We start from the raw sequence: 26,264 nt of genomic DNA on the forward strand, positions 1-26,264 counted from the left end.
GCCACAGTTACCTAATTTCTTTGCATTTTTAGTGGGATTCTGAATCTACAGTGACTTGAACCCATAGCCTGGCTCCACATTTTGGTCTGTTAGAAAATCAGGCCAGTAGAACTGGGGAAGAGCCTTGTAAAGGTTAAGCAAAAAATACGATCATGTCTAATAGATATAACCAGCAACAGACTGCAAATGAATTAGTTGCAATGGATTTCCAAAGGAAAGGATGTGACAAATCCTATGCATTCCCAAGGCAGGGAAAAGGAATTGTTAAAATATACTAAAGTGGGCTCTAAATTCGTATATTAGCACTCCAGTTTGCTTGGGAGAATAGAGAAAGAGAGAATTTAACCTGGAGACTTAGAAACTTAATTCTGCATAAAAACAGGAAATACTAACACAGAGTCATTATAATCAATGACAGATGTGCCAACACCATGAGTCCCAATGCAAATCAGGAGGAATTAAAGGTATTTAGCAATGTTGAAAATTTGGCTCAATATTTTTACAGTATATTTCGTTACAATGGAAGCCCTGTTGTCTGGACTTAGTCTTAAGAAACGCAGGCAACTGTATTTCATAAGTTATGATCTGGACTAACTGCAAATGGTCTTAGGTGTAGAAATTAAATTTTATGGCATGCTATGTTCCTGTAAACAGATCTGACGCACCTTTGGTATTGGAAATTGGTATGGGAAACAGTATGGCCACATTTGCTTAAGAAGTTACCCATTTCTCAGAAGGTTTTTGCTATCTGAAACGGAACTTTGTTCTGTCACATACATATTGTTATTAGCAAAAGCATACTGCATGATAGGAATCACATTCTTCTCTTCTAGTGTTTGATCTATTAAACTGGTGCCTGGCTGTGGCTAATCTATGCAGAAATCTGAGCATTTTAGAGGGTAGGTTGAGTCATTTAATATTAAATGGCTCAGAAATGGAAGGTAGGAGATACCTCTTAAGAGCTGTCTTCTAAGATTGGAGTCACTTTGAGGTCAATCTGTTTGGGGTATGAACAGGAAGTAACATCTGTGTATCTCTGGAACATAAAGATCCATTACAGATGCTGACCTTTCAGATTACAAAGAGATATGTGAACAGAAATCTCAGAAGTTGAAAATAGTGTAGCACATGGTTATTGTTAGTGAGAGACAGTACATTCATTGCAGTCTGCAGTTGAAAGGCAGACTTGCAGCTTGTGAATATAAATAATAAAGAGTTGTTCTTTGCTATGCCATAGCCACAAATAACTTTCGTCTTTAGCAAGTGAAGACCCTCACTGACTGGTACAATCAATACTCATTTTCTTAGCTCAAAAACCATAGTGAAATAATAATAAATGATGATCTATAAATGTTTGTAGGCCTCATGTAATAAAGTAAATCAAACAGAACAAAAATTGCTTGAGAAAAGCAGCTGTTGGAGAGGAATAAAGGAGTTTCTTTTAAAGTTGTTTTCTAAATGGAAATGGTAATACATGCTATACAAGAGATGCAGGACAAAGTCTTCCCTTTCTCCATCGCAACAGAAGATTGATCCAAGATATATGGGGTGATTTCTTGATGTTAAAGAGGAAATATGTTTTTGGAGACACATAGAGTGGGTGGGTGATCCTAGTCTGTATGTTGCACAGTATTTGTTTTGCTAGCATCTATTTCCAGGAGTCCCAATGACAATATGATTGCTCTGAGCATATCTTTCAAAAATGTTGGGAGGCTTAGTATAAAAGATGGAAGTCTCTAGAAATAGGTTAGTGTTCTGAATGGGCATCCCTGATGGTATTTATGAGAGAATACTACTGAGTAAATCAGGAAATATAATAAAACTAGTGATAATTGGCTCCTTTGTATGTATGTTAGATACAAAAATAATAGTTAAAAGATTTATACACACAAAACTTTCTGTGTAGAGCTTGTTTGAAGATGTTTATTTTTAGAAACATAAAAGTTTTGTAGTTTTTGTATGTAACAGACAATTCCTAATGGCATTCCTTGTCTTCCATGTCTTCACGCTTTCCCTTCTCAAATCTGGAATTATTAATGAAACATCTAAAAGGAGACCTTAATTTTAAAGGGGGGAAAAAAAAGAAAGTTGTTCTGTGATTCCATGTCATGCTAGTCATATAAAATTATTACAAATTAGAACTTTGAAGTCATAGCAGCATTAGTTGTCATGTAGCAAAAAAATCTTTATAATATTCTTTAATATTTTATTATCAAGTACGTTAAAGTCATGCCACTTTTACATAAAGAAAATGCAAGAAGAAGTTATGTCCGTAAGGTCACACCTATAACTATCAGTGTCTGCTGTAAGGAATTCAAGTTCTGACATAAACACATTTGGGGTTTAAGTACATAACTGTTTTTTTGTCTGGAATGGGAGTGCTCTGCCCAAAAAAAATTGAACTCTGTAGATTTTCATGAAGCTGTTGAAAGTAATGCTCACCACATAACTGCGTCTGCTGAGAAAAATGCAAATATCTTTGTTTTCACAAGTAGCCAGGATTGGAAATCTTTTTGATTGTTCCATTTTTTTTTTTTTATTCAGCCTGTGAGATTTCAGGAATTTGCAAAATTTGAACACCAGCCACACTCTTCCAGCATTATCATTACAGTGTCCACATCTGCATTCCAGACACTATGTTCACGTGCTTATTTTTTCAGGATGATATTTCCTCTTTGTGCAGTGCTGTTTGCTGCCTAATTGTAGATAATTTATTAACCATACAGAATAAAGCAACAACTTTGTTTTTCAGCAGAATTTACTGTCATTATTGATACGAAGCACAGAGATATTCTGCTGTGACTATCAAAATATATTTTACAAAATCGGTATTTAATTCTCCTTCAGGTTAGAGAGTTTAGGATCAGAACATGGTCTGGTTTCCTGGTGTACAAGCAGTAAAAATCACAAAGCATCTTCAGATCCTTTCGCACTCCTAAAACAGGAATTGCCCAAGTTTTCACCTTCCTGTTGTCTTGAATATGGGGGTTGTTCATGCACCTAGGAGAGTGACTACACCATTTCACATATGGTCTTGTACCATAGCTGTAGTCGTAAAGCCCTTACTGGTAAGCAAATTTTAAAGGTGGCAATTTTAAGATATTATTTGATCTTCCAACAACAACAATAACAAAAAAGAATTTTGAAAAGTTCTTTCAAACCCAAATTTTGGAGGAGATTTGTAGATGTATTTTGCTTTATGAGAGTCTTGGTCTGTGTCCTGTGGAAATATTTCACGCCATGCTACTTTTCTTCAGTTTCTTCCTTTCTGAACAGGTAGGAAAATCTAATTTTTTGCTTTCTCAATTGAATTATTTCTGCAAAGAATTCTTAACCCTTGGTCATGCTTCAAGCAAAAAATTGGAGGATAAACTATATGCATTCTGATGAAGAGAATTTCTTAAAAGGTGCTGTAATTCTTAGAAGCTTTAATATAGAGACATTGGTTATTATTGACTCCCTTAACATATTAAAAGTAATTACACATAATTGCATGTACTGATTTTTAAGATTTTTTTTTTTTGGAATATTGTAGGGCTTGAGAGCCCTTGGCCACCATGGAAAAATAAAGGAACTTTCTATATCAGAATGCAAAAACATCAGTGATACTGGGATTCAGGTAAAACTTCATCTCTTTTCTTGGTGTTTCCTGGAAGCCTCTCTATTTCTTCAAATTAACCATGCCCAAAACTGATCTTATTTAACTCTACGTGTCATCATTCATTCTTCATTACACCATTCTACACTCTCACTCTTACAAATTACTCTCCCCTCTTGTTGCTTTCCATTTTTTATTCCCTCCATGATGTGTCTTGAATTCTGCTTGACTCTGAAATTCACTCCATAAAAGCCTTAATTTCTGCTGAATTGTACTGTGCAAATTGCAATCTAAATTGCTGATACTATAATTTCTTTCTTACTCCACAAATCCTTCACCAATTTCTGTCTAAAACATACTGTTCTCATCATTGGTGTGAGCTTTTAGGTCTTGCTGTCTTTAGGTCTCTGCTTCTTTAGTCAGTCATTTGTTGAATGCTGTATTTAGATGACTTGGCATGCCTAGCTCAATGGAATAGTTGAATTTCTTTTAGTCTGTTACACTTGATTCCTCATGTGCTCTTGATATATTGCTACACATCATTATCGCTTAGTGATACAAAAATATGTCTCAGTATACCTCTAAAGGCCTATTTCTTACCAGCATAAATGATATGATTACTATGATTAAAACCAACAAATTATATTTCAATAAGAAATGCATGTGCATCTTCTCCAGATTATAGTCTTAGCTCTTTTATGGGAAAAGCATCTCAAATTGAACTGTGTCATTATTTGAATAAAGCCTTTTAAAATGTCCTAAAAAAACTTCAAAAGCATAATTTCATCATATCTAATGATGAAACTAATCTGCTAGAAAAAGTACTACATGTATTTTAAGCTAGATGTTTGAAATACTGATTTCTTGTTCTAAAGATCTCATCATGCTCACAGCAAGACGTCTAGTGAACCTCGCTAAACTTTATTATTTCCATTGGTTTTCCTTTTTAAAATGATTATTATATATAGTGGTTTTCAAATTTAAATATTATATCTGAGCAATATAAATCTAGATACTGTTCTTAAAATAGAAATATTAGGTTAAAACACATAGTGCTTAGTGTTCTGATCTCATACTTAGCTTATGGACTTAGAAATTTCCCAGGGTCAATAATCTTTATAAAGTAATCAGACAGGAAATTAATTAATTTGTAGAAAGGCAACCTACCAATTAACGTTGCCACAAAGGCAGTTATTTACACTGATGACAAGTTATGAAATTACACCGTGAGAAAATACTTTTTCTTTTGAATAACCAGCAAAGAAATATTAATACTAATACAGTACTTTAATTTCATTTTGCAATGTTTATACTTTCTTTAATATTTCTGATTTACTGACTCTTGCTTTTTAAAAATGAAAGTCAATGAGATTTGCCATCCAGATTCTTACTAGATTTACACTATCATCACAGCAGTAACTACATACTAAATTCTGATTTATTAATACTCATTGTCTTGTTTTGGTAAAGTCAGTTATTTGGTATCAGTGTAATTCTTTTTATGGGTAAAGCACTGAATTGGAAACTGGAAAAGATTCAGAGAGGGTAATAAGGATGATCCATAAAAGGAACAGATAAGTAAGGAAGGAACCTGCAGTCTGGAAAGGGGGTGGCTGGGGGAATACGACTGAGATCTGTTCAATTGCAAGTGGCATGAGAAGGGTGGATAGGGTCAACTTTTGCTTTTTACTTCCATATATAACCTAGTGGGCATGAAATGAACCTAGTTTGAAAATTGAGAAGGAAGGAAAGGAGATGGCTGTTGCCAAAATGTATAGTTAAACTGTGAAATTCTGTATCCTCACAGGTTGCTTGAAGTTTACCTCAATCCATATGGACATTTGACAAATTCAATACAATTGCATAGATTTACTGCTTTGTGCTTCAGAACAATATAAGAAATAAACGCTAGTTGGTAACTTTACAGTGGAAAAAAGAACCATCCATCTTGTTAGGAAGGACAGAGGATTTACATCCAAATAAGAGCACTGTTTTCTGTAACTGCAAATTGTTTCTAACCATATGTAACAGAAATGCTTTAATAGTGGTTTTTTAATTATATCAATTTCATGCCCATAAACAGTTGCAGATCATAAGGCTGCAGGTACAGGCAATGCCATCACATAATCCCAGTCTTCAGCTTCTACATTTTTTCCATTATAAAGCTCCAACATCCATCATTTTATAGCCATATACTGTAAGAATGAGTCAGTTGTTGCTGTACCACAAGGGATGCATCTGGATTGAATCTTGTTACCCAACATACACGTCAGGCCATTAGGATGTGCTTCTTTTAGGAATAATTCTGAGTAGCCACTCATGAATGTTCTGTGTAAAGTTCCATGTTTTTAACTAAAACAATGATCAAGTATGTACATCTTGTGTACCTCATGGAAAGTCATGTAGTGCCAGCGCTGCTGCTTTCGAATATTCACTTCTGCATTGTGCTATGCTTATGGCTAAGAAGCTATTTTAGTTGTCTCACTACACAGAGTAAGTTCAAAAAAAGACTGTGAAAAAAGAAATGTTCATGCTTTCCTTGTTATCCGTATGAATTTGAACTTTTTTGAGGAAGAAAGCATTAGCAGGGAGTACATGTAGGAGTTACAGAAGCCATGTTGTCAAGGTTCCAGGGAGGGCAGAAGAAGAGGTATGAAGTAACTCAGAACAAAATGGCAAATCCTTTTTTGCAAGTTGAAACTGAAGGATATGAGTTTATGGAAAATTTGCAGAGAGTAACCCCATTGTATGCTGCATGACTTGTTATACTTTGATTATATAAAGAATATTTAAATAATGTAAAAAGAAAATGCATATTAAGAGGGCTTTACTAACACTGTTAGGTAAATTGCTGGGAAGTTATACATTAACTAAATAATATAACCAAAAATAATATAAACAGAAATAATGTTGACTGTACAGTGTTCATTCTTTTACTTGTTACCACTTTATTGTTTACAGTAAGTAAATGTTTATGTGATCACCTATTTTGTAAATAGGAACTTTCCTCATTCATAACTCAGATGTTGCTCACTTAATGAGTAGCAATTTAGTATTTCCATTGATGTTTGTGTGTGTTCTCAGGCCTTATTTACACAGAACTAAAATTGTGCACATAGGTTAGAAAATTTTGTTATTTCTTTCATATGCTATTCTATTCTTTATAGTGTCTAAATGTTTTGCAAACATTATTTATCTTTGCATCTTCAAAACCTCTTTTGTAATTTTCTTTTTAGGCATAGAACCAGGGATGCAGAGATGAAGAGAGCAAACAAAGTTCCATTCCCTTTGATTGCAAATATAAATTTAGTGCTACATGCAAAATAATGTAGTAGACTTAAAGTTAAGAGCAAATTCAGAACCTAACTTTGAAGGATATTTTAAATATGTATGTAGACAATCTATGCCAGTAAAACCAAGATAAACATATCTCACAGGCATTGAAATATTGGCTTGAGCTTGTGTTACATACCCTAGATGAGAATGTAGCGGTTAAGTCATCACATCTGAGGCCTAATTCTGAAGAGAATGCAGTTTCTTTTACACGTGGATAAAAAACATTCAGTTACTGGGTTTAGAATGTTTCTGTATTGTAGGTAACAAATAGCCTGTAGAGCTAAGATTGAAATAGGAAAGGTACATAAGCCAAATAATATAAATTCTTATTTGTTGACTCTATCCAGTCCTACTTAAGTTAAAACATTGATTGATATTTTAATATTTTTGTAAAGTAAAACAAGAACCCAAAGCCCAAGAAGCACTGCCTTGTTACAGCTATACAGATAGATAGGAAAAAATAGAAGCTAGAGTGAGGAGACAGACAAAAAGTTTTAAAATTCCAGTCTGTGAAACAAATTTCAGACTTCATGAGTTTCTTTTAATCTGTTTAGGTAAGACTTATGAAAAAAACAGCAATGTGTCAAAGGCAATAGTCTGATTACTACAGATTTTTTTAAAGAATGATAAATACGTAGTATTTGTGCATGATAAATATGTGCACTTGTGTGTCTCTGTGTGCATGCACATGTCTTACTTATCAATGTGGTCCTTAGCCTGTTTACCTCAGGACTAATTCTTTAATGTTTTGAAAAGCTTTGTGCAACCAGTGTTTTTTATGCAATCTACTGTATAAGTATTTCCTTCTTTCCCCTACAGAGGTAGAATTTCCATTCCAGTAAATGACAAATTACATTGGTCTTAGGCCAAGATTAGCAGGCCTGGAAGTTCAGCTCAGTGACAAGTTTAAGGCACCTCACTGTGGTTTTAGGCTAGTCATCACAGAAGAGGAGAGATTCTCACTGAAGCTAAAGCTTTGCTTGCGTGGCAAAATGTGATGTTCACATCATGGCAGCATTAGGTGAAGAAATGCAATTTTAGGTTGTTTTGTTCTTGAGTTAACAAATCTGCAGGCTCTTCAAGAGACTGTTTCCACAAACTCAAATAATGATCTACCTTCTCCTTCTCTTTGTAGGCCTAGAAGTAAATATTTTCAGGTTTGAAAAAAGATTCAGGCCAAAAAGTAAACAAAGTTTCAGAGTGCAAAGGAGAAAAGTATATTTTATGAATGTGTGGCCTTTCATAGGAGTTTCATTGCAAACAATGAATGTGCATAGCACGCCAAAGTTGTAACTACCCATGTTTCATGAAAAGCAGTTTTATGTGGGATTCTTTGATACTGTTTAAAATACACACTTTAATGTGCATTTTGACAAAAATTTTCATTTGTCTTTCAGAGATGCAAGTATCAAATTAAGATGAAAAATACATTAATACATTTTGTTGGTCAGATTGTCCCTTTGTCTTTCAGTTGGCCTTGTAGAAGAGATCATAGAAAAAGTATTAATGTAAAAATTAAAAAACTCATGTAGTAGCTGTAATGTCTTAATAATAGGAGTAATAATAACAGCAATAGTAATGATAGTACTAATAATACTGCTTTACACCTATTTATCACTTGCCATCTGCAGGTCACCAAATGTTTTGTAAACAGCTCTTGCAATTTCATAATGTGTGAAGTTATCTCTGTTCCATTTTTATATTATAAGCTGGGCAAGGTCACTGAACCATTTGATCTGTTATTTTCCAAAATGATCTGTTTTACAGAGCATATAGAAAAGCTAATACTTGAGTTACATATATGCTGGAATTGAAGTCAGTAGGACCCGCAGGTGCTTATTCACCTGCATTCTCCATTCACTCTAAACATGAGGACAGAAATTGTAGTCAGCAGGTATCACAGCAGGAATTAGATGGCACTTCAGCCACAGTTACCTCGCCTGAACTACACAGAGCAAATCAGAAGCCTGAACTCCTGAGTGACAGTCATAGCATTATAGAATCATGGAATGGTTTGGGTTGGAAGGGACCTTAAAGACCATCCAGTTCCAACCCCCCAGCCATGGGCAGGGACACCTGCCACTGGACCAGGTTGCTCAAAGCCCCGTCCAGCCTGGCCTGGAACACTGCCAGGGCTGGGGCAGCCACAGCTTCTCTGGGCAACCTGTGCCAGTGCCTCAGCAGCCCCACAGTGAAGAGTTTCTTCCTTAGATCTAGTCTGATTCTACCCTCTCTTAGATTAAAGCCATTCCCCCTTGCCCTGTCACTACAGGCCCTTGTAAAAAGTCCCTCTCCAGCTCTGCTGTTGGCCCCTTTAGGTACTGAAGGCTGCTACAAGGTCTCCCAGAGCCTTCTCTCCTCCAGGCTGAAAACCCCCAACTCTCTCAGGCTGTCTTCATAGCAGAGGTGCTCCAGCCCTGTGGCCCGCCTCTGGACTTGCTCCAACAGGTCCATGTCTTTCCTGTGCTGAGGACTCCAGAGCTGGATGCAGGTGGGCTCTCACACAAGTGGAGCAGAGGAGCAGAATCACCTCCCTCGACCTGCTGGCCATGCTTCTTTTGATGCAGCTCAGGACATGGTTGGCTTTCTGGGCTGCAAGCACACATTGCTGGGTCACGTTGACCTTATCATCAATCAACACTCCCGAGTCTTTCTCAGGGCTGCTCTCAATCCATTATCCACCCAGCCTATCCTAATGTGCTTGGGATTGCCCTGACCCAGTCCTGAGATTCTTACCCAATTGTTATCAAGAAAATAATGTAATTTATACAAATAGAGTTGTTTGTTCATTTTTTGGGGGGGAAAAAAATAAAAGAGAAAAGTTAATATACACAATAATGGGCATTTCCAGAGAGTAAAATAAATGTATTTGGGGCTGGTCCTTTAAGCACAAATTTTAGGTTCTGGGTTGTGCTCAATTTAGAGAACCCAAATTCAACATATAGAACTGATATGAATGTTGGTCTAATGAACATGTAATATAATATATAAGCAATGGAAAATAGGCTTTTAATGAATCTCTTCTTTTTCTAGTGACATTCACAGCCAATAGCTGAATGACTTTACTCCTAATAAAGGGTACCTAGAAGACTGAAGTACCTGAAGTGGGTCAAAGGATTATGTAATTGTATCATAAACTGAGAAAAATAAGAGTAGGCATGTCACCCAAGACTGATTGGTTTGTTTGTTTCTCTTTCAGGAGTTCTGCAAGGGCACACAGTACCTGGAACAATGCCATGCCTCTTGCTGCCCTCAGCTGACAGATGAAGCTGTGAAAACAATGGCATTTCACTGCCGCAGACTAACATCTGTCAACATAGCGCGTTGCCCAAAGGTTTGTATAGGAAATGGGGCTATAGTTCTGGGACTACTATTGTGAAGAAGTACTTCATACTGAACTCAGAAATTTGACCTGCTGGCATCTGTGTCTTGTCACAAGTCTACAACATACTCGACTAATTCAGAAATCAGAGCTTAAGTTCAGCTGATTTTCCATGAGTTTCAAGTTCCCAGACTTGGCTCTTGAGAGTGTTTGGTGTTCTTCTAGTGGCTGCAGTTAAAACTGAAAGTGCCCGTACTGTATCAGGTAAAAGTTTGTCTCTCCAGGGGTTGATGGCTAGGGAAGGGTGAAGAGAGAAGAGCTTTTAGTGATACTTCCTGCAAATACTTTCTCAGCCTCTGGTGTTTTGGGTGCTTCTAAAGGGTAGTGTTCTTTGTTTTAATAACTCTTGGTATTTTCATGCTTTATTTTTTCCAGTACTCTTTCTGAACCCAGGTAAAGCATAAAATGGGGCATGAGAACCTTATACCTGTGGTCTTACATGGTAGGGCAGTTGCTACTTTGAAAATAGCAGTAATGCTTAAAAGCTGATGCACTCAGAGATGTAAATTAATGCTTAATGATTTTGAAGATTCTAAGCCTAAGAAACTAAGTCCTTTGGAAAATAAAATGTATTAAGTATTTGAATAACTTACCTATGGAAGGGAGTCTTCCTCAGGCTGTTTTTTATAGTCAGTGGAGAGAATTGTTCCTACAAAGCATCAGTCAGGGAACCTTTCCTCAGGTCTTTGAGAAGCCCCATCTCCCTACTGACTACAAGGAGACTCACAATAATAGTCATCCCATGGCTATATGAATATTCCCTTCATATGCAAGTTAATGTAACAGTTTTGCAGTGGTTTCCATTGTCACTGGTGTGCTTTGGTGCATCTGATGTGGTGTTTGTGTTTAGTAGGTATTTATTACCAATAAAACCATGTGCAGTTGCAGCCATATTCAATTAACTAACATCTCTTTGGGAAAGCTGATCAACTAATTTTCATTTAGGTTGTCTAGATATCTGACCCCCCCACCCCCCAACCCCAATTATTTCCATCTATTAACTTCTTTAGATTAAGTTTCCTCTGTAGAGAAACTTAGTTCCTTCTCTACCATGACCTTATACTATAGCATTTTTGCTTCCTGTATTTTCTGTATAATTTCTTTTTGACTGAAGTCTTGCATCTCAGTTATCTTTTTCCTGTATCAGAATGTATTCCTTTTTGAAATCATTGAATTTATGAAGGCCTAAATCTTCCTCCCTGTACTTTCTGAATTAATACCTCTAGCTTTTGTGCATTTAATCATTTCTGTGATTTTAATTATTTTCTTCAATAGCAAAAACAAGTGCTTGCTGCATTTTGGCAATAAGCATTCAAATGCAATTTTAAAAGTGCTGATTTAATTTTTTTTTTTCAATTTCATGAAAAAATGTATTGCAATGTTGCTTCCATCAGTATCAAGGGGGAATAGACCAAGTTTATTACTACTATTACCAAGTTTTTCTTGAACTATCCTTTACAATTTCACCCTATTCATTGGACCAGTTTCCTCCTTTTCTTCTGATGTGCCCATGTCCTGTTTCCTTCCACAGTACGTTTGCAGACATCTCTTGTCCCTGCCTTCCTCCAGCACCCATCTCCATAACCCTTGACTATCCTTTCAGTCCTCCACACAGTCCTTATGTCCTCTTATTCACTGCAGTGGCTGAACACATCCTCCTGGCCAAGTATTTGACATGACTTGGCTGACTAGTTAGTCAGCCTGAAATTATAGATAGTCTGATCGATTTATTTGCATTCCAAAAGTTCATAAGTTTCTCAGCCTCCAGGCCAAAACCCACAGGCTGTGTTTCAGATCTGGCAGGCCATGGAAGTTGCTCTGTGTTTTACAAGAGCCCTTGGTTTGTTATCTTACAGATACCTACTGTACACCATTAATTATTATATGCATGAGTCTCAATCTCCTGTATCCGTTGCTTTTAGATCGATATTAAGCTTTTTTTTTCCGTAATAACAGTGATTATAGAAGTTATGCATGGAGATCTTCCCAGAGCAGTTCAAGTTAGGTAGTGTTGCAATCAGTCTTCTCTGCCACGCTTTCCACTACACCTTGTATGCCAACACAGAAAAACAAAACCAAACCAAACAAACCCCTCTACAAAATGGCAGTAAATACATTTAAGCTGGTAATTGGGAGAGTTTCTGATTATCAGAGCAGGCAGTGTATTGTAAAACAGCAGGGAGACAGAGGCAAAGTATTAAGGAATGTTAGGATGGGTGTTGGTAAGCGAATGAACTGGGTCATATTTTGTAGTTCCTGCAAATTGGAACAAGAAGTAGACTCCATGACCTAGTAATGCCCTTCCAACACTTTGTTCCTAGATGGTATCTTTTCTTTAAACAGTTATAAAGCCAATCTGTTAACTGCTAATACCCTACTATTTTCAGCAAAGAACATTAAGACTTTTCTAAATAAGCCTACATATAAGTTTACAAGTCTTTTTTTGACTTGAATCCAGCTTGCAACTCTATAAAATGAGATGGGTACACCTGTGGATGTTAAAACTAATGGGTCTTTCAAATCCTTTGGCAATCTCTAGTGTAAATTGAGGGCATCCAGCTGCTAAGTAAGGAAATATTTTCCACTCAGAAACTGTTTAAAAATGGTCAGGAGATTAAGAATACATTCCAAAGGATATATGCTAATATGTCTGACAGTCATGTCCTGCAACATCAGCTATATTATATTAAAAAAAAAGAATTAAAAAAAAAATCATAGCAAGAAAACATGGGGAAAAGTCAATATAGAAATATATGACCATTAAGAGTGTTTTGGCAATGTGCTATGCAGGTTACTCTAAAATTAGAAGAGCTGATCACTTTAATCATATCTACTTGGGCAAATTGTCTTTGAACAAACTCCACTGGCTTCAGTGAAATCGCAGTAAGCCTCCCTGTCATATGTCCATATACCAAGGACAAGTACAAGTCATTTTGCAAATGCTGATACTATAAAATATTCAGCAGTGCAGTTCTGAGTCTTATGCAAGGAATGAGCCCAATTCAAGAGTAATTCTTATTTCATAGGAAAAAAATGAAGTTGCTGTAGGAAACATATCCTACACATGAAAAACTACAGCAAAAAATGAAAATAAATCTGTGGTTAAATGAATCAGCTATTTAAATAGCAAAGTTCTGAAGACACAGTTTGATGGGCAATGAATTCTGTAATTTAGTCCTCTAAAGGGAATAGGATTGAGTGTATGATGAATACAGATTTCTCTTAAATGCATCTGATACCGATTACTGACTTCAGAGTCAGCAACTTCTTTTTATTTCAACAGGAATATTGATCTATTTATTAATCTATTAATCTATTAATCTATTGCAGATCTTAATATTCAGCATATAGCTAAATCTGGAATAAGCAAAGCACATGATTATTCCAGAAAGATTGTATCGTGAGATAGTGTGCTAATTTTCTGTTCCATAACCCAAAGTCCCAGCTTCATCTTGCTTCCCTGTCCCATTTAGATTCTCATGAGATTGGCTGTTTAATGCAGATGGAGCCCTCGTCTCTCTTTCCACCATCCCACTCCACTGATTTTTAATTAAGTATCTTTAAAAGGTCTTTAGTATGTCCCCTCTTGATTTTTGATCCTGACTGAACAAGGTAATTCAAGTATGTGCATAATGTATTCTTGACTGTTTCCACTGAGGTCGGTGGTGCAATTAAGTAGCTTGTAGGACTGCTTATGCACCTTCAAGACTACGTCTCATGTTTTTCTCAATTGTGATTTCCAGCATTAATAGCAATGAATATCAGTTTAGAAAAATGGAATTGTGAGGTGAAACTAAGCAGAAAAGAAACAACAATACATCAAAAAGATCTTGGTGTGAGACACTGATTTGTAACAACGAACTGAGATATAGACTGGTATTACTGAACTGTAAGTGCAGCCCCATAGTTTAGGGAGAACAGTGCACAGCAGATAAGGCTAAAGGCTTATATCTGCTACAAGCAAACTCATGAGGCTGGGGAATTTAAACCATTATGATTAGGTAAAAAAAATCCCACTGGAATCACAGTTAACTAATATTTAATATACTCCTGATACTTAAGTGACAGTTCCTGTAGAGCCTCTTGCAGAGTCAGAATTCTGCTGTGCCAGAGACTTTACTTCCACAAAGTATTTTAAAGCATAGTTTTCCCACAAATCAGACACTAAAATTGTGCTCTGTGGTTTTTTCGTTCAACTACTCAGTAATCTAATTTCTGTGTATCTTGTTGCTTCATTGACAGATGACTGATACCTGTATCCAATACTTGGCTGCAGCCTGGCATTATCTCCACTTCTTGGATGTCTCAGGTTGCATTCATCTTACTGACAAAGCACTGAAACATCTTTGGAAATGTTGTAAGCAACTCCAGATTCTCAAGATGCTGTACTGTAGAAATATTACCAAGTAAGAGGATATTTCATAATCTTAATTCAGAGGTGGTTGTAAACCCAAAACCATGAGGTTTTTTTCTTCATTGGCATCATGGTGCCATACTGGGTATCTGGCTTGAGCCATCTTGCTCCTTTTTCTGGGGGGTCTCTACACTGCTGATTTAGGATTCCTGTGGCCTCGTGTGGGTATCTACATATTCTAGTGTCAGCCAGAAGTGAAGAGAAATAGGGACCTCATCTACCTTTATGGCAGACACAATGTCCTCTTAGGGAAGTTTCTGCAGACACAGGATATCATCTCAAGGGCACATGGGAACCTGAGGAAGAAAACCCGACTGGGCCTAAAGCTCTCAGCCATTGTACTTGAGCTCACTCCAAGGGTTTCTGGCAGCCTGTTTCCTAATCACTGAATGTCCGTATATGGCAGAAGTAGATGGGGGTCTGTGCTCAAAATGCAGCATGGTTACAGCAGGTAAGTCGAGGTATCTAAGCCTAGTTTCATCAAGTACAATGAAACATACTTGTTAAGTATCTACAATTGGAAAAAACAGGTCATGTAACACAATGTAACTGGTCCCCTGATTCCCTGTGATATTTAAAAGCCAGTCAGTTCTGGTCAGATTTAGAATCGTAGAACCAGAGAATATCTCAAGTTGGAAGCGACCCATGTGGGTCATCAAATCCGACTCCCTGCTCCTTGCAGCACGATCTAAAACTAAACAATATGACTTCGAGCATTGTCCAGATGCTCCTTGAACTCTGACTTGCTTGGTGCCATGACCGCTTTCCTGGGGAGCCTGTTCCAGTGACCAACCACCCTCTCAGTGAAGAACCTTTTCCTGTTGTCCAAACTGAACTTCCACTGACGCAGCTTCATTCCGTTTCCCTGTGTCCTACCACTGCTCACCAGGGAGAGGACATCAGCACCTCCTCCTCCCCTGCCCGCCTTGAGGAAGGTGCAGACTGCCGTGAGGGCACCCCTCAGCCTTCTCTTCTCCGAGCTGAACAGACCAAGTGACTGACCTCAGTTGCCCCTCCTGAGTCTGGCCCTCGAGACCTTTCACCTGGTCGCCCTCCTCTGGACATGCTCTAATAGTTTGATGTCCTTATACTGACACTGGGTGCCCAAAACTGCACCCAGTACTCGAGGCGGGGCCACACCAGTGCAGCAGAGTGGGACAGTCACCCTTGACCAGCCGGCTGTGCTGTGCTTGATGCCGCCCAGGACACAGCTGGCCCTTTTGGCTGCCAGGGCACGCTGCTGACTCATAGTCAACTTGCCACCCACCCAGACCCCTGCATCGCTTTCTGCAGGGCTGCTTTGCAGCCTCTCGTTCCCCCATTTGTATGTATAGCCAGGATTACCCCAATCCCAGTGGAGAACTAGCCCTTGCTCTTGTTCAGCTTTATACAGCTGGTGATTACCCAGCTCTCTAGTCTATCCAGATCTCTCTGAAGGCCTCTCTACCCTCAAAGGAGTCCTTTGCGTTCCTCCTAGTTTAGTATAATCAGCACACTTACTTGATGTACATTCGATCCCTGTGTCCAGATCATTTACACTAACATTAAAAAGCACTGGCCCTAAAACTAAGCCCTGGGGAACCCCACTGGTGATCGGCCACTGGCCTGATGTAACCCTACTTACTATTACTCTTTCAGCCTAACCTGTCACCCAGTTGCTCACCCAGTGTATTATGGACTTGTCTAGCTGTGTGCTGGACAGTTTATCCAGAAGAATGCTGTTAGAGACAGTATCAAAAGCTTTGCTAAAATCCAAAACCACCACGTCCATGGGCTTGCCTTGGTCAGCTAGATGGGTGACCTTGTCATAAAAGGAAATTAAGTTGGTTAAGCAGGACTTTCCCCTCATGAACCCGTGCTGGCTATGACCAATGACTGCATTGCCTCTCAACCGTTTTTCCATTAAACTCCCAGAATAACCTCCATAATTTTACCAGGCACAAAAGTGAGACTGATAGGGCTGTAATTACCAGCGTCTTCCTTCTTACCATTCTTGAAAACTGGGAGAGCTGAGCGTAGAGCTGAGTTTTCAGCTGTGAGTCTCAAAGATGCAGCTTCAATGTCCATCACCCTTCCATGGGGGTTAAGAGCATCACAGACCAGGTGCCGTACACCTAGCACTGTACAGTGCTCAGACACGCCAAAGGGACGGAAAGTGGAAAAGAACTAAAGTTTAAGCATGGTTGATATAGCCGAGTATAAAACTTGATCAAACATTGTGAGAGTACGAAATATATAATACTATCTTACATAGAGAGTATCCATACTAGGAGCGCTCTAACCCCACTCTAACAGGACTGCTGTAGACAGCGCACTCCCTGCTAAACCATTCCAGGGTTTAATAGTCACTTTAGAGACCACAAGACCAATGCAAATGCTTAATAACTTAAAAGATATTTCCAGCGTGCTTCATGCTTTCCAGACCCTCCTTGGTGTATTTCCTTCTGTCTCACCGCAAACAATTCTGCTGTCATTACTTTTCTTTACTTCTCTCTGACTTAGTTTTCTTAATGTCGTCTCAGAACTTCCTTCTTAACAACTCTACTTCTAATTAAATTACTTGTTAGATACAGCACATGTTCTGAATGGTATGCAAGAGTAGTAACTGAAAAAATCACTGTAAATGAATACACTGTTCATTCTGAAAAAAGATATTTCAAATACATTTAATCTCCTTATAACTTCCTGATTTAGTTTTTCTCCTATTAAGCCTCAAGGGATTTTCTTTTACTCCCAGATTACTGTTGTTGGCTTGCTTTTTCTATGACTTCATATCTTTGTTTAGAGCAATAAACAGTGCGTCATCCCTTTCAGGCTCTGGTTGCTTATACATCTTCCCATAGAGGTGTGGTGTAGCAGGAACATAAATTTGTGCAAGTTCCAATTTATGCTGGGTGAGCCATCATCAAAGAGCTGACATGACTTCTCAGAAAACTGTGTTATTGTAGCCTTTGCAGGATGAGCCACGATTATGCCTCTGCCTCAGTCCCATATTCTGTGGGTTCTCCAAAACGTCTTGATTAATCTTTCCTGACTCAGCCAAGGAATTTCCCAACCAGTTATTTTTACTGTAAGGGAAGCCCTGGAGAGTTATAGAGCTTTGCAAAACAAAAAAGCAACCATGAGACACACATCTCCACCCAGTGTTATCTTCGCCCTTTTTGTGATTTTTAGAACTAGGCAAACTTTGCTGATTTCACATTCTTGAGCCTGATCTTCTGGTGTGTGACAGTGGATGGTTCTTTTCTGTGCCAGCCTCAGTCTCTAACCCTTTGCACAATATGTTCAATGATAGGAAACTCCTACCCCGTGCCATTTGAGCCCGGGACAAAAACTCATCAGGTGGATAGATCACGTAGAATAATTCAGCACTGAAGATTTTTTGCTTGTTCCTTCCAACAGGTCTGAAGAGCCTCCCTAGACCTAGGCAGGCTGCAGAACAGACTGACCACATCATGATCGGAGTGGCTTTTCAATCAGACTCTAAAATTGTCATTAGATGGAATGATATGAAGAAAATAAAAAGGAGGTCACAGCTAGATTCAGATATATTCCACGTCCTGTATGTGTCAGTTTAGAAAAAATCTATTTTTACTGTAGTTCAAGGCCAGTGTTGCAAAGATGATATAAAATTTATCTTCTGCCAATAACTAGATCAAAAGCATGGTAAAATATGGCAGTAATTCTGCAGTCAGTCATCTTGCAGTAGCTTTTCAAGGACATCAGAAGCAATGACAGTACTGTCACTAATATGTCCCAATAGAGTTTTATAAAACTATGTATTTCATTCACAACCTGTAGTAATAAGCAACAGACTGTCAGAAAAATGAATAATAGGGCCTCATTCTCTGTTGTCGGAGTAACTCTTAAAAACTTATTCAAGTTCTTAGATTTTCACAGAACAAAGAGGAAAAGGCTGGTTTCAAGTGTAATTTATGTTCTGCAGGTGTGAAACCTGCATTTCAAAGATATTTCACTCCCTGGTTAAGGAGATAGAAGAGGACAGCTATGTAAAAATCAGATTAATCTGCTAAAGACTAAACATGCTTGTGGCTTAGGTTCTAAATAAGCAACAGAAGAAAGAGGGTTTTCGTTTAAAGTTGCCCTGCAAAATCTGTAAATCACATGTACTTCATTTTGCCAAAGGAATTCCCCATTATTTTTTAAACACTAACCAGTCCTAGCAGACATCTCTTAATAGACTGAGCCTTGCAAATATTGAGGCATATCTCTTGTATTGTGTCACAGTCTTTTTCAAAGTTTTATTTTTGCCGTTTCGTTAGATTAAAATAGAAAACATATGGAGCCACAAAGTTCTTCAAGTTTCAGCCCGATGCAGCTTCATAGGAAACAGTTACGAGCATGAATTGTCCATTCTTTCCAGTATCAGGTAGATTCGAGATTGTATTTACCAGCATGCTAGCCTGGTTCCAGGTTTATTAAATGTTAGAAGAAAAAAGGGTCTGTGGCCTTATATGCTGCTGTACATTCTGTACCCAGAGGCTAATGACCTTTCAGTTAATCTTGTTTCTACACGCCATAAAGAATCATGGATAATCTGCCTGTGGGAGTATATGATGCTGGTACAATTTATTTCTTCTACTAGAGGAAAAGAAAGCTAACTAACTGCTTTTTAAAATGTGGCTTCTGTAGGAAAAGGCTGTGTCAGTTGTGATTCACTTGGGCCTAATCCTACAAGAAATAACACACTGGCATCTTTAGAGAAACACTTCTCTTCCCTGTAAAACACTCTCCTTAAACTTCAAAACACAAATACTATTTAAAGTTGGCTGTGGTGATGAGAAAGGTGTGGTGCTCCATAAACATTTTTGGGTGCAAAATGAGAAAGGAAATCTGCCGTTGCCTTGAGAAGCCAGCCAGCCTTGTGCTTTCACCAAACTGCATCTCGGCTGTAAGGCTGGTTCTTTGAGAGCAAAATTAAATGCTTCCTTCTTTCTTGTCTGCACTAATGTGAAACTAGTTACATTTCTTTTAAATTAGTGACTACTCTGTTACCAAGTGACTCATCGACAATTACAATTCTTGCCTTTGACATGGAAATTACATTGGGTCTGTATAGTTTTAATACATTTGACATTTGGAGGACATTCTGATTTGGTTTTGTTGTTGTGTTTTATGATGGTTGCTGTTGGTTAGAAAGGAGATTGCAAGAACTCCGTTTTCTTCTTAGGTATTATCCAAATATTCAGGTCTCAAGGCAGGAAGGATGTGGGAGTCCAAGACACATGTAATCAGAAATGAAGACAACCTACACATGATTTGGTAAAGGACTAAGAAGAAATACTCTTTTCTCTTGAAGAAGCAACAAAAATACCATAGTACTGCCTTCTCACGAACAGCAAATCGCTCTTCAGAAGTGACACAGAAGCTCCTGGAGTGCCATGTTTCAGCCATCATGTGCACTTGAACTGGATACCATAAAATCAAACAACTACTGTAGCTGCCGCAGACCTCAGAACACTGCAGGTTTCATGTAGTCTTATCACTTTTTGTAACCTGGAGCATGCTTGCAGGATGCTTTCTGCTTTTCACATTAGCTGCCTGCCTCCGCTTGCCTCTTTGCCTTAATTTCTCCTGTGTTTGCACTATAAACAGTTCTCCCCTGTTTAAGTTTTTATTTTCCATTACTTTTTATTCTTGATTGGTTTTTCTAACCTCATCTCAAAAAGTCCTTTTCAAAACCTCTGCTTTTTATTATGATAGATCCAGTCAGACATTTCTGAATTTTGGAATGGCTCAGGATTCAGACTGCGATACAGAACTGCATTTCCTAGCTACCCGCTCTTAGTACAAGGGATTGAAACTTTGGGTAAGGATTCAACTATATATTCCAGTGCTGCTAAAGCCATGTGTTTGGGCCAGTACTTCTGTCTGACTTACACCAAGAGATAGTTGCTTTGCCAAAGATAATTGTAATTATTTGCTGAATTTTTTTTATTCATCAGTGTGCTCCTTTAAGACACTATATGAATAAATATGCAGGCTCTGCCATAGTACAGTATATCTGAAATAAATGATCTGTTTTGCCATGTGTTCATGATTAATGAATGGCTGTTTCTGGCAAACTAATCAACTGTAGCTCCAGGCATGGGACAGCATAAGTTTCCAAAAAAATAGTAACAGCTCCCCTTATACATGCTTCAGACAGCCACCATACATTGGAGTTTCCATGAAAAACAGGAATTGGGACTTGGATGAGTTGACTTTTATTTTACAGCTTAGAGCTTATAGCTCATATAAATTGTGCACACATTCCTCAATGCACAGGCCTCCCTAATATAAAAACAGATACAGCCTTGTGCTCATGTGGTTCATACAAGTGTGTCAGTGTTAGATTTTAAAAATAAGGATCCCGCAGCGGTTGAAAAGAACCCCTCCTTGCTTCAATTTTGTCCCTTTTCCACCCCTCCCTGCTTCGGTGGTGCAGGCATTACAGCTGTGCATGTCTTGCCTCTTTTGTAACCGTCTTCAGCATTTTCACTTTTTTGGGGAAAAAATATCATAGTATTACTGGCAGTTCACAGACCACTTGTGATTTTTTTCTAGTATTGTCCAGACGCCATATAATATATTGGTACAGAGCTTAGGAAACTGGCCAGCAGGGAGAAAGGCTACCTTGCTGCAGCTCCAACACACTAGATCAGGTTGAATCTCCTGCAGAGGACGGGAGATGTAGAGACCTGGCTCTTCCCCAACGAGCACATGAGTACGCTCGGCCCGGGGGGAGCTTTCTGGAGTGCAAGAGCCAGAAATGGGGGGAGGCTGGGGGAGGCGGGTGCTCTACACAGCCGGGAGCGGGCTGCCAGCCAAGTCACAGAAGCGATGGAAATAAAGAAATATTCAGAAGACTGAAAGTGGTGGGTTGAGTTTTTTCGGCTCAGGAAGGCAAAGGTACTGCCTGAAAAGGAGGGAGAGGAGAGAGTTGCTCTTCAAGTTCTTGTTTGGGTGTTTCACTCAGCAGGCCTGATTTTCTCCTATTTCTGCGTCATCTTGCTGCAGTTCTTTGGTTTTGTGTTGAATGCTGCAAAGGGGTAGCACCACAAAATGTTGAGGGAGATCAGAGGGGTCATGGGTGTTTTTGGACATCAAAAGTAATTCTCTTCAGGTTCAGCTGTTGCAGAAGCTGCAAAAGAGCCTCCGGGCGAGCTCAGGGCCAGTGTGGGTAACAGTACGGCTCCGTAACACTGCCCGTTGCATATTCAATTAGGGTTTAGAAACAATACACCTTAAAAAGAGGTGGGTGACAGAAGATAACTACAAGTGGAGAGGTTAGCTGAAAAGAAAGCAGAAGGTCAACCAGGAGAGGGTAAAAATACTTGGAAGCACCACAGAGACTGTTGAAGAAAAATGATAGGGAGCTGCACGGTTACTAGAGCATTCCTATACAGCTGTGAAAAACCATTCTGGAGACTCTGTGATACCTTTTGATATAACTGGTCCTTGTTTGGTGTCATTCTCTTCAAAACACGGCATGATTATTCCAATGGCATCACCCACTTAGTCCCAAAGATCCATGCTTTTGGCTCCCCAGTCCAGACAGACATGGACACGCTAGAGCAAGGGCCGATGAGGGCCACCAAGAACATTAAAGGCCTGGAGCACATGATGTGTAAAGGGAGGCTGAGCAAATTGCTTTGCTCAGTCACAAGGAGAGGCGGCTTGGGCTGGAGACCTTACTGCCATCTAGAACTCTGCCCAGAGGATACGGAAGACACGGCCAGTCTGTTCTCCAGGGTGCACTGACTGGACAAGTGGCGTATGTGGAGTTTGGATTACATTCAAGGAAACTTTTTTTTTTTTTTTTTTTAAATCAGGAGGCTGGTCAAACACTTGAACAGGATCCCAGAGAGGCTGTGCAACTTGCATCCCTAGGAGATACTCAGAACTCAGCTGGCAAAGCCATGACCCGCCTGGTCTAGTTGGATCCATTTAGAGCAAGACCAGCATTAAACAGGCTCCAGAGGCCTCTTCCAATCCAGTCTATTCTGTGACTCTGTGGCCTAACCAATTATCTTATTTTTTAGTTTCCACAACACCTCTTATAATATTAATAGCTTCAGTTAAAAAAAATATGAACTTTTGCTCATTGAACAGCTTTTAGCATTCTTTGTAGAAACAGCCTCTGCAAAATATTTTTACTTTTGTCTTTTTTTTTTAAACTCTTGTTGCAGACAAACTGTCTTGAAATATACAGCCAAACTGGAGAAACAAGAACATAACGATGCTGACCCTCCTTCCTGGCTTGGATATGACCGGGATGGGATGGTAACGTACTCACCTTCACAAAGAAACACCCATCAGAGCCTGAATAAACAAATTCTTCCAAATGAAAAATACATAAATAGTGCACCATCATCTACAGTTCAAGGGTTTTCCACTGGAGCATAAAAAGAACACTATACTGTTTTTCTTAAAAACTAATCATACTTTAATAAAAAGGGAATTTGTTGAATTAGCAAGGAAGCATTGCAAATCTTTCTCGCAGGAGTGTGCGTATGCCTTCAAGCAAGACAGCTGCGCTGAAACAACATTGCTGACTTTCAGATGTTCATTCAAGCTGTCTTCAATTCTCAATAATGAGAAGTTTTTGCAGTCCTGTGCAGAGTAAGCAATAAATAAATGTGTGTGTGTGTGTTCAGGGTTCTTGTTTACCATGAAGATCCTCTCCAGGACTTAAAACACCCTGACTCCCCACAGAACTTTGCACTTGACATGGTCAGTACTCACTCATCCAGTAGTGTGTTCTTGAGCAGTGAAGGACAGTGAATAGGCCCTGACTACCAGTTCCGTAATACATAACTACACACGCACATTTAAGCACAGTTCTCTACTTCTCAACAGTCACTTGCACACCCAGAGCGCAAATTCTCATAAAAGCCTCTCAGGCTGAGTTCACCTCTCTGAGCGAGCTGATGCTTACATTTGCAGATCTGAACTGTGGGCTGGCTGGCAGCTAATGGACTCAGGAAAATCAAATAAAAAGGAGCACAGATGAGAAAAGTGTTAAAGGATAAATCTTCTCCGGTTACAAGAACATGTCTTCTCATCAAATGGACTGGAAAAAAAGCACACATGGGATTTGCCATTCAAATCCTAATTACTGATAACCTAGTAATCTTTCCTTGTCTGGAGAAAAATATAAAGTTTCACCTCATTGTAATAGAACAAGACATTACTCAAATGCTTTTGGAGAAACTCCCAAAGATTTGTCTTTCTTCAGCTCATTCTTGACCTTTATATTGAAGTTCTAGCTGGTCTCAACATTTATTAGCTTGGAAAGAATACAATCAGACTGGCTTTAGTGGTAGCATGATTTTTCTGACAGCTTATTTAAACTTCTTTAAGCTAGAAACTAACAATTCTAATGTTTAATTACACCTAGATTTAAAATATGAATGCCTTAGGTTGCTTGCTTTTGAACACAGAAGAAATAACATGTTTTCTTTCTATGTTCTCCCTTAAATTGCTAATGCAGCAGTCCCCAAAAGCACAACCTTAATCACAGAGGCTGACAGGCTTTGTATGCCAGGTGAATAACGGAACCATTAAACTGACTCGATTTTGTGAACTATCCACTACACTGCTTTTATTTTTCAATGCAGTTTGAATTTAGAAGTGCTTCTTTCACTTCATCTACAGCAGTGCACGGGAATCGTTAGTTTCAAAGTTTTTTCAGGTAATCTAAAACCATTACACATTTATTAATTTTGTATCTTTAAAAAGTATAATAATAATATCAAATAATAACTACTAATATATTGCTTTTAGTAACAATATTAGTAATGTTTTATATATTAGTGTTTACATTAAAAATACATATAGTTTGCCATATACATCAGTGCCCACCTCATCCAAACAAACAGTACACACAATGGCAAACAACGTGGAGTTTTTAACCACCCTGAATTACAATAAAAATGCTGCCCTTGATTATTGAAGTCCATTAGCCAGGGGCAATTACACCTCTTGCAAAATCCTGTAAGGAGAAGTTCATCCCGTAATGTACCAATATGATGTAAAGTACAAACTTACGTATGCACAACTTAAAACCTGAGCTGACGCTGAACTCTTCTTTGCTATGCTCCATCCACTCAGTTGGCAAGAATCCTTACATTTCAATTTTAAAGACAAATTCCAGTACTTCTTTTATAAAGTGCCACCTATACGTATGGAAAGGCTTTTAAACCTCCCTTAACTGTGTGTTTGTATTATGGTAACACAATAATCCTCCACAAAAGCCACGTATACCCTTGTACAGGGCACACGTACTTCCCTCACCGCACTCCTCTGCCTCTCTGCCTCCAAGAGCGTACAGCCCTTACCGTCCTGCCATGCAAGGCTGACAGGAAGGCGCTGGAAATGTAGCAAACAGGTGACAGATCTCGGTTCTTAGGCCAATACTCCCATTCTTTGGCAGCTTTTACCTTAGGGGAATGTTCATGTGGACTCATCTGAAGTTCAGTTGGGAGAGTGTTCCTCCTTGGTATCAGCCAGATCTGCACTTACCAGTATTATTTTAAAAGCTTTTCTTTGCAGACGAACAGTGGTAGACATAGCGAGAGTTCTTCTTCCTATCCACAAACAAGTGGTTCAGGCTGACACAAAGCAAGTTCTGTCATTTCTGTCATGTAAGTACCCACTTCACTTACACATAGAGTACCCGTTGACAGGACAGAAAGTGCTTAGAGGTCAAATGCCAAATGAGAAGACTAAATGAGAACTACAGTTCTGAAAGCGGCTTTATCCTATCCATGATACAAATAATTTGAAGAAAATTTTCTGCATTTTGCATGAACTAGTATAATTCCCACATTGTTAAGAAATTTAATTTTAAAATATAAACCAGCTTGCACAGCGTGCCATCTTGGAAGTAGATTTTTGTGTTTTCAAATATGAGAGGTTGAAAATGCTTTTATTTTAAAATATGACCCCAACTTTTGTTTGAAAGTTACCAGCTTTTAAACCAACATGGTAAGTGTGTCAGGTTATGCATGATGAGTATGTGTATCTGAATATTGTCATTCCTAAAAGGCACTGAAAATAAACCTGGCCTGTTAAACACTGGCCACTGTCACAGGCAAATCTTGGGCCAAAATGCCCTTTTAAAATATTGTTTCTCTCATATTAAGAATATACATTCAACTTTCATAATTTTACAGAAATGTTCCTTTACAATTTCCTTATTTAATCTCTTTGGCCTATTTCACCTTTAACAATTCTTCAGCTTCACAGACTGGATCCAGCTTTGGCTTTTAAGATACACCTTGCCATGTTGTGTGTCAGCCTTTATCCATTTGTCTGTTTCATTCCTTTGATTCATGTGACCTGGAAAAGAGCGTTCCGTTTAGGTTAGACACACAGCAAACATACCATCCTCACATTGCCATTTCTTTCAAGCTCCCTAAAAATAAGTCTTAGAAGCATTTCTAAGACAGCTTCTGACATTTTATTCTCAATACAATTTTTTGAGTTAATCTCATGTCCCATAACACGTTATTACAATAAAGTTGTGG

The 26,264-nt window shown here is 38.5% G+C and overlaps 2 protein-coding genes across 3 annotated transcripts in view; one reads left to right on the forward strand and one right to left on the reverse strand.

Moving 5' to 3' along the window:
• Positions 1-23,156, forward strand: part of FBXL13 (F-box and leucine rich repeat protein 13) — a 90,433-nt gene extending 67,277 nt beyond the window's left edge. The window contains 4 exon segments of the mRNA XM_037388274.1: positions 3,536-3,619; positions 10,134-10,268; positions 14,559-14,722; positions 22,923-23,156. Coding sequence (XP_037244171.1) covers positions 3,536-3,619; positions 10,134-10,268; positions 14,559-14,722; positions 22,923-23,139 — 600 coding nt within the window. The 3' untranslated portion in view covers positions 23,140-23,156.
• Positions 18,963-26,264, reverse strand: part of FAM185A (family with sequence similarity 185 member A) — a 51,906-nt gene continuing 44,604 nt past the window's right edge. The window contains exons 8-9 of one of the 2 annotated variants that reach the window (XM_037388847.1): positions 25,959-26,076; positions 18,963-23,346 (exon numbers count right to left, since the gene is read on the reverse strand). In XM_037388847.1, the coding sequence (XP_037244744.1) occupies positions 25,961-26,076 (116 nt within the window). In that variant the 3' untranslated portion in view covers positions 18,963-23,346; positions 25,959-25,960. Of the gene's footprint in view, positions 23,347-23,432; positions 23,807-25,958; positions 26,077-26,264 lie in introns of those variants that run through there. The other variant, XM_037388845.1, reaches the window with a different exon arrangement.

The sequence above is a fragment of the Falco rusticolus genome, chromosome 5 (genome assembly GCF_015220075.1).
Source record: "Falco rusticolus isolate bFalRus1 chromosome 5, bFalRus1.pri, whole genome shotgun sequence".
Classification (NCBI taxonomy): Eukaryota; Metazoa; Chordata; class Aves; order Falconiformes; family Falconidae; genus Falco; species Falco rusticolus.